Source organism: Anopheles cruzii, chromosome X (assembly GCF_943734635.1).
Source record: "Anopheles cruzii chromosome X, idAnoCruzAS_RS32_06, whole genome shotgun sequence".
Taxonomy (NCBI): Eukaryota; Metazoa; Arthropoda; class Insecta; order Diptera; family Culicidae; genus Anopheles; species Anopheles cruzii.
Window position 1 is genome coordinate 8,681,142 of NC_069143.1, and position 8,702 is coordinate 8,689,843.

Consider the following 8,702-nt stretch of genomic DNA (forward strand, 5'->3'; position numbering starts at 1 on the left):
TCCTAATCCGGGTCGTACGGGTTCCGGGTTGGCACCTCCAGCGAGGAAGCTGCATCTCGAGCTCCCACGGTGGCTGCAGTTCGCACGCACGCATTAGTGCATTGTTGCATTGGAACGCGCACTATTTTCGGCCGCCGGTTGCCCTTTTTTTGCGTTTCGGTTCCTTTTCGCGCCACATGTCTCCGAACCGAACCGAGAGCGAAGTCTCATCATTATCACGCTGCCAGACCGTCTTACGCCTACGCCTTTTGGTGTGCGGAGCACATTGTCGGGTCGCCGCGCCGCGCTAATTCCCTTTTTTGTTTCACTTTCGCGGCATTTTCATGGCGCGCTTATAATTTTTGGCCCCGCGCCGTGGGGGGGGGGGGGGGGGGGGGTGGGTGGGGGGCACTGATAAGAAAATGAAGCGAAACACTTTCACCTGCGCCCACCCAACCTCCCAGTCCGTCCCTAGGCCCCGATTCCGTTCGCTGCGTCGAAAAAACTTTGGTGCGACGTCTTTGAACAGGGAATGAGGCGAAACGGCGCGCGCGTATCAGCGCTTAACGCTCAGCTCTTTTGCCTATAATGACACGGCCCAGATGGCGCCCGTGTGTGTGTGTGTGTGTGTGTGTGTGTGTGTGCCTTTTAATAGAGGTGCAGTGACCGAAAAGTAGTCGCGCTTCGGGCGATTGAACGAGGGGGTGCGTTACGATACGTGCGCTACGACAGAAAGAAAGAAAGAGAGAGAGATAGAGAAAGAGAAAGAAAGCGAAAGACAGAGAGAGAGAGAGAGAGGTACTTAATTACTTGCTTATACGGTTACTATCACTATGCTCCGGAGGTGGTCAGATCGCGGCCTGTCTAAAACAATGCTCGCGGTCGATACCTGAGCGCGTTATCCTGACCGGCGGCGACCGGCGATCACGGTCGATGCAATCCCCCCATCCACCCCTCCCGCGGAGCCTAAGACCGCTGGGGTTGCGGATTGGTTCTCATGACATGACCCTACCCACCGCGAGCTTGGCGAGCCTGACGCCTGATCCCCAAAATTCCTAACCCACCGCACCGAAGTGACTAAATGATGGGCACAGGCACAGGCACGTGTGCGCAGTATCTCGATCGAAGCTCGCTCGAAATCCGAAATGCCATTGCCAACTCTAACGCACGTACTACCGGCTCTATATCTGGCTGGAGGTGGCTCGGTGGCGAAAGATAACAAACGCTTAAGCCACACGTAACCCCCCCCGCACGCGATTAATCACTCGTGTGGGTTGGGAACGCAAGCAAAAATCCATCTCCTTTGGCAAGCTCCGTGCCGTCCCATTCTTGCCGGTGCGGTACCTCCAGGATCCACCTCTGTTTTCCGGCGCACCATACCACCACCCACACACACCCACACACACACAGCCTACAAGTCAGCCTACGAGAGAGGTACGAGGTTAAGCGAGTGGCACCCTGAGCCCCCCCCCCCCCCTTCCTTCCGCCACCGAACTTACCTTCATGCCGGTCGTTTGCTGCATCTGCAGGAACGTGGCGATCCCGTTGCGCACCCGGTTCTTAACGCCCCGCACCGTGCCCTTGTTGCTGCGGATGGTCGACGTGCCGCTCGTGAGGTCCTTCAGCCCAGCGAAGCTCCCGTCGTCGTCGTTGCTGTTAAGGTCGCCGCCGCTGACCACGGACGGCGGGGTGGTCTCGGGTGAACTGCGGGACCCTGGGCCATCCGCAGTGCCACCGGTGGCACCACCGTCACCGCCGGACCGCTCGTGGATGTGGAAGTTGTAGTAGCGATCGCTTTCGAACTGATTGCTGCGCACACTGTCACCGGTGGCCACCATCGCTGGTCCCCGTGTCCCCGAGCTGTTGTTGTTGTTGATGGATGGGTGGTGGTTGTGAGGTTGTGTTGACTGTTGAGTACGCGTTGCTTCTAGCCCTTCGCGGTGCATGAGGCTGTTGATCTTGTCCATCAGTATCGAGCGGGTCGTGGTCAGGAGCACGCTACCCTCGCCGACATGCTCGTCGTCGTCGCAGCCCTCGCCGTCGTTCGTCGGCGCCGGCGGCGTCGGTTTCGTCAGGAGCATCAGCTTGGCCTCGTCATAGACACGGGGCCGGCTACCACGGATGGCGGCAAGCAGTGAATCGGGCAGGATGCCTCCACCTGCGCCGGTGCCACCGTCAGCGCGCAGCAGTAGGTGACGCTTCCGCGATGACGTGCCCGACGGGTGCTCCGATGAAGGGGGCCGGGTCGTGGGTTCCTCCGGCGGACCAAGCGGTGGCTGGTGCTGTTGATGATGATCGCTGAAGTTGAGCGAATCGCTGCTCAGGCAGGACTCGGAATCGTCACTATCGGAGGCGCAACCGCGGCTCCGGACCGTCGACCGTCGGGTGCCGTGGCCGTACGGTTTGTGCTTCTGCTGCTTTGGGGGTTGTTGTTGCTGCTGCTGTCTTCGGTTTTCATCGTCGTCATCGTCACCACCGTCGTCGTCGTCGCCGTCGTCGTCGTCATCGTTGGACGGTGGCCCCCCCAACCGATGCTGATGCTGATCAGGCTGATGATTAGCGTCCGCGGTCCGCGGACGGCCGATAACGTTCGTCGACCCATCGCCGTTATCAATCGCCATTTGTCGCCCACCACCACCACCGATAGCAGCGGGGCCCACCACCGCGCCACTGCTCGTGTGGTTGGAGATATGAACGGAGCTGCCCAATTTGGACATCTTTTTCGGCAGCGGCGGCGGCGGCGTTGGCGTCACCTCGATGTCGCTGCAGGTCCCACTATCGAGCGTATCGCTCGGCGAACACTGACCGCTACCGCCGCCGACCACGCTTTCCGCTCCGCCTCCTCTTCCTCCAACAGTGCTGCCGGTGCGTACTTTCGATGCCGCTGCGGCTGCCATGTAGTACACGTACGGCGAATCACCGAAATTGGCCGCATCGACCGCATCGGAGACGGTCGCCGCGTCGCCCGTAGCAACCCCCCGCTGCACCATCGTTACGCCGGTGCCGGGCGGTGTGCTTATCAGGCTTGTGGGTTGCGATGCAGTATCGGTGGCCACTATCGGTGGGCTTGGCAGCAGGCTTTCCGGGTCGATAACGGGCTGCTGCTGCTCCTCCTTCTGGTCGTCACCACCGAACGAGATGACGGTGACCTGCGCTGGTGCGGTGCTGCTGTTGCTGCCGCCCTGCGACACGGTCACCCGGCCACGGTCAGCCCGGTCTCGGGAGTCGTCGTGCTCGTGGCCGTTGTGCTGATTGTTGTTACAGTCCGTCGGCGACTTCACTGGCTTCACCGGCTCCTCGGGCACAATCTGTATCCGCACGACGTTTGTCGACCGTGCGCACACCGGTCCGGTGGCGCAGGTAGGTGCCGTTACAAACACCAGCCCCCTCGGTTCGCTCGGCTCCACGCTAGGCTGCGCTCCCTCCGGTGGCCATGGAGCCGCGTCCGAGCGATCCGGACTGACGGGCGAATGCAAATCGCGCGGTCCCTGAGAAAGTGATGGGCTGCTTCTGGTGCTATTACTACTGCTTTTGCAGATGCTGTTGCTGCTGGCACTGCTCACATCGGAATGGGAGTCTTCGGCGCACACACCGACCTCATGGTTCCACCGCTCGCCAACACTGACGTCGTCGTCGTCGTCGTCGTCGTCGTTGCCGTCGTGCCCGTGGTCGTACCCGTTCGCTTCGTGGCCCAAGTCGTCGTCGACGGCGGCGGCGGGCGGGGAAGGCGATGGCGACGGTGGCAGCAGCACCAGCAGCGGCAGCGCTGGTGGATCCTCTTTCTCCACACTCATCGTAGCGCTGCTGCTGCTGCTGGCAATACTGTTAGAGCCATCGGCACCAACACCGGTGATGGCATATACCGTTGCTTTTGTGAGGAATGGTGGTATTTCTAGCTGCTGCTGCTGCTGCTGCTGATGCTGCTGCTGGTGTGCCACCACCACCACAGCCACCGCCGCTCCAGTTGGCTCCATCAACTGGGTGCCCTTGTGTGTGTGTGTGTGTTTTGGAGCGGTTTTTTGTTAGTTTTCTCCGCCGTCTGCGCACTCTATCTCTTTCCGCTCACCCAGAGTGCGGTGCGGTGCGTTCCAAGGCGCACCCTCTCCAAGAGCAAAGCACCGACCGACGTGGAGCACCTAACCACCTGTGAAAAACAATTTAAGCCGCGCGCGCGCACCGCAGCGGGGCAGGCAGCGGGGTGTCTTGTATCCAGAAAAAGAAACTGGCCACCGGCAGCGCAAAAGAGAACGAGGGAGAGAGAGAGAGAAAGAGAAGGAATAATGAAATAGAAATACCGTGGATATGAGCGTGGATGAGACGTGAACGCGAACACGAAAGATATAACACGGTTCCCGCGGCCGGTTCGCCGGTTGGTGGCGTGCGAGGGGGGGCAGGGAGCGCGTATCCTCATTTATCGTGTACCGTGCCCCCCCCGCAACCAGTGATACTTCGTGGAGTGCGTGGATTCGAGAGCTCCAGAAAAGCGGGCAAGAATGGACGTCGACGGCGCGCGAGAGAGAGAGAGATTTGGAGCAAGGGGGAGGTTACGGGGGAACGGGGAAAGAAAGCTTCCGACTCCCGCTTCCCCTTGGTTTGCTGCGTTTGCTCGAAGAGCAGCGGAAGTAAAAATGCTTGTTTCCCGTACACACACACATACGTCGGAAGAATATCGGTACACTTTTCACCCTGCCGTTCCTCCGTTCCATTTCAGCCACAGCCAGCCTCGCCCCCCGGGGGGGAGAGAGATGAACATGGATGAACGGGGTCGGAGAACTGAGGAAATCCCGTATATAGATCGGAAAAACGGAGGCTGCGCGAGATCGCAGATCGCTATACGGATGTGTTCTGTGGGTTCTGTGGGTACATAGGGACCACCGCACCCTAAGTAAGTCCCTATGTGCGCCCATAGGGAATCCCCCCCCCCCCCCCCACGCTACGAGCTGCTAGGGAGGACCACATGGGACCGTCCACAGTACGTAACAGCCGATCCACCAGCCGGGTTCGCGTGCGTCAATCCAGCGGGTCTCACCTGCGGGTCCACTACTAGCGACGCGGACGTCCTACGTGGAGGTCGCTGGGCGGCGCAGGACGCCACACGCGCCGGGTCACGGCAGTCACGGCAGAGAAACACTCCACTAGTCCACACCGGCACTACCGTACGCTTCGGCGGCCGTCGAACACACTGGCGGGCGGACGCAACAGATGGTGCGGTGCGAGTCGGAAACTTCCGTCGTCTACCGGAGGCCGCGACGGACCAGCAGCCACTGGCTGGCTGGCACGGCGAGCGACCTACGAAGCGCGAAGTGGATGCGCGAGCGAAGGCCGAGCCAGCGGACTGTCCACCCGGTCCACCCGGTCCACCGACCGTAACTATCCACCCGGAACCGGCGGGGTCTGCGCAGCGCGTGTGTGAGTTGTGGGCCGCGGTCCCGCGTAATCGGGAACGGGTGTGTGAGCCGCTCGCCGAATGCGAAAGGCCGAAACTTGCAACAACTACAACAACAACAGCAGTCCGAGGCTCGAAGCACACATTTCCATCTGCCCCCCCCCACCCCCCCACCCCACCGTCACCCGCACGTGCACTCAACGTAACTGTCAAAGAGACCCGTGCTTTACCGCCCTCGCACCCTCCTCGGGGCCAGTGCACTCACGAAGACGTGAAATGCACACACAGAGCAAGGAGGTTCCGCGATCGGCGCAACGGTGACGCGGGGGTGAAAGCCAAGAGAAGGGTGCGGTGTGGGGGGGGGGGGGGGCCAAACGAACCAACGAACAAAAACGAAACCGACCGACCGACTTTTTTTCATCCGAAAAAAGAAACGCACCGACACGCGCCCGCGAAGGAGGCCCTCGGTAACCGATATATCGTGCTTTCTCGCTCGCACCATTTAGGGAGCCCGAGCCGAGCTGCACACCCACTTCGAAGGTTCGCACCACCCCTTCGCCCGTTTCCGATTCCCGTCGCGCCTGGCGTGGAGTAGTTGAAGGAATCGGCGGGGTTCAACCCGGGCAGCGATTCCGGCGAGCGGCAGACCCCGGGGCGAACGGGCACAAAGCACACGTTGCTTGACCGTTGGCTTGGTTTTATCGAGAGCGCACACACAAGAAAGAGAGAGAGAGAGTGGGAGAGAGAGGAAGAAAACTGCACCAGAGTCACCTGGCCGCTCGGTGGATCTCGGTAGCTGCTCGCGTGGCCGAACTTCGGTGCTCCCTCCAAGAGTCGTTGGCCGCCGGCGGTCGGTGCTGCGCAGAATGCGCCACGGTGCCAAAACGGGGCAGGCACCACGCAGGGTTCGTTTCTCAGCTGTTCAAGTCTTTCGTCATGGTGTCACGTTTTTTGATTTCTTATTGTCTGCCTGCCTGCTGTCTGTACCCGGCCCGCCAGCAGTGTCGGGGGCAGCATACGCGCACGTCCGAGCGACATAGAGCGAACATGGCAAGAGCACGAGAGAGCGACCGGGAAAACTCTCTTTTGCGGTCTCTCGGTGGAGCAGATACTGGAACAGTGGTATGCGCGGTGTGTTCGATAGATTCGAAAAAAATAATTCAAAATTCCACACAATGCAGGAAGGTTCGACGCGTTCAAAATAATCCTTTTTATTTTTCACACCAACTGGACTTCTGATCCGCGTCTGACAGCAGACAATGCAATGCATGACCGTTCTTTTCGTTTCCGCTCCGAAAGTTTTATTCCGAGTCCGAGTAGCACCGATTACGAAGCCGGGACAGGTCCAGCTTCTTTCGCTTTCGCTTTCGCTTTACAGGCTGCACGGGCTCGGGTATGAGCACCCCGTTCTCATCATGCCTACCGAGCCATTGATCAGAATCGTCCGAGGGAATCCTCGTGTAGTCGCGCTCCGGGCGCCAATCCACCTCGTCCACCTCGTTAATGTTTCCGCCGGGTTGCCGTTTTTCTTTGCGGCTTGGTTTCTTCTTACTTTTTCCACCTTTTTGGGCCGGGGGTTTGGCTTCTTCCGACTGCTGCGTTTGATCCAGCGCGGCAGCGGCGCTGGCCACCGTATTGTCATCGGCGTGTGGTTCTGGTTCCTGCTCGGTTCCTTCGATTGGGGCCGGGGGGACTTCTTCAGCGCCGACGGTACTGGCTGGCAGCTCGGACCCATCCTCCGTTTCCTTCTTCTGTGTTTTTACCAGGTCCACCAGATACTTGTAGCGCGCGATACAGTCTTCCTTCGTCTTACCCGGCACACTGTTGGCAATCTTCTGCCATCGGTCGGTAGTCGTCGACTTCGGGTGCTTCTGGATGGCCGCTTCGAGCGCCTGTTGCTGCTGCTGCGTCCAGGTGGCACACGATTCGCTCGCCACTGCGGTCACTCCTCGGTCGCGTGTTTTCGTCTTCACCCTGGCGACATCGGATGCGTTGGTCTCCGGCAGCTGATGTGACAACCGGTAACCGCACTCTTTCAGCTTGGCCGCCATGTACGTAACGTCGTCCACGCTGCGTTGCATGAGATCCGCTATCTGCTCCCACCTGTTGCTGGTGCCACCCGGGTACTTCTTCACCAGCCGAACCAGCTCGGTCAGATCGTCGTCGGTCCAGAGGCCGCCCGATGGAGGCGGAACCGGCAGTCGTTCCGTTGCGTGCGGTTCGTCTCCCGCCTGCAAAACGCGCTGACTGTAGGCAGCCAGCTCTTCGTCCGTTTTCTCCGGTACACTAATCTTTTTGTTCCGTTTCCGCAACATCCGGTTTGCTTTTTCCTCTGCCCGTTTCCTTTCAAACTCCTGCTGCTCTTTGGCCTCCTTAAGCTCTCTGAAGAATGCAATGCAGTACGTAAACGGGATATGAACGTAAGGGACCGAAACTTACCTTTCGTGGATCTCGTTTATCGCTTTTTTCCTCTGGACGTACAGGTCAATAGCGTGCGGGAGGCCTGTTACCAATCGCCACAGACTCAGCGGCAGCTGGAATGGCAGCGTGTTCTTAATGCTCGGTATGGGAATTTCGTTGATTAGCTCTTCCAGCTGGATGTTGGTCTGATTTTTTTTGTTAAATTTCTTCAACTTGTTACCGACGATTTGTTCCTGCAAAGTGCCCGAGACGAATCGATAATTAGTAACTGCTGCACCATCGTGAACGCTACCGCCCGATGGTGCTACCGCCCACATACCGCCGTGTATTTTTTCTCGATGTAAGCTGCCCATGCGACCAGATACTGCATGACGGTGATGACAACGAAGAGAATGGTCGCACTCTCGGCGATGCCCATCTTTCGCACGTGCCGGTAGTAGTACAAGGCCGATTTCCAGTTCGGCAATCCATCGTTCAGTACCCGATCGTACTTTTCGCGTTTCGCTGGATCCTTCAGAATCTCGTACACCGACACGAGGTTGCGAAACTTGATGTTCGCATCATCGGCATCGCTCTTGTCCGGGTGCAGCACTATCGATAGTGTCCGGAATGCGCGCTTGATCTCCGCCAACGAGGCGGTTTGATTAATGTTCATCAGTTGGTAGAAGTTTTCGTTCACCTCTTCGACAAGGTCGAATATCTCCATATCGTCCGCGCTCCAGCCGTTGGCCACCGATGCTGTGAAACAAATCACCATCAGCAGCAGTATCTGCCGCTGGTCCGTTGCCATGTTGAAGTCTCTCCGGGTGTACTCGCCAAATCAACTGCTCTTGTAGCATCAGCGATCTACATCGGAGAATCGGGGTTTTTTATGCCACCCGTGCGTACCGTAACGGACCCTGTGGCGGAAACGACT

The 8,702-nt window shown here is 59.0% G+C and overlaps 1 protein-coding gene across 2 annotated transcripts; it reads right to left on the reverse strand.

Moving 5' to 3' along the window:
- Positions 1 to 6,588: 6,588 nt before the first annotated feature.
- LOC128267653 (uncharacterized protein F54F2.9) lies at positions 6,589 to 8,702 on the reverse strand. Of its 2 annotated transcripts, XM_053004550.1 has the most exons (4): positions 8,106 to 8,702; positions 7,805 to 8,019; positions 6,997 to 7,747; positions 6,589 to 6,960 (listed from the first exon to the last, which is right to left on the reverse strand). In XM_053004550.1, exons 1-4 carry the CDS (start codon positions 8,574 to 8,576, stop codon positions 6,667 to 6,669), a joined length of 1,731 nt encoding a protein of 576 aa, XP_052860510.1. In that variant the 5' UTR covers positions 8,577 to 8,702; the 3' UTR covers positions 6,589 to 6,666. The 2 variants fall into 2 exon arrangements, with proteins under 2 accessions (XP_052860510.1, XP_052860502.1); XM_053004542.1 differs by having other exon boundaries at positions 6,589 to 7,747.

What these genes read in the sequence shown, in the direction of transcription:
- LOC128267653 (XM_053004542.1), bottom strand. Translation starts at nt 8,576, where the DNA reads ATGGCAACGGACCAGCGGCAGATACTGCTGCTGATGGTGATTTGTTTC. An exon ending in TCGAGAAAAAATACACGGCG is followed by an intron (nt 8,020 to 8,105) that starts GTATGTGGGCGG and finishes GGCACTTTGCAG; the next exon opens with GAACAAATCGTCGGTAACAA. An exon ending in ATAAACGAGATCCACGAAAG is followed by an intron (nt 7,748 to 7,804) that starts GTAAGTTTCGGT and finishes TGCATTCTTCAG; the next exon opens with AGAGCTTAAGGAGGCCAAAG.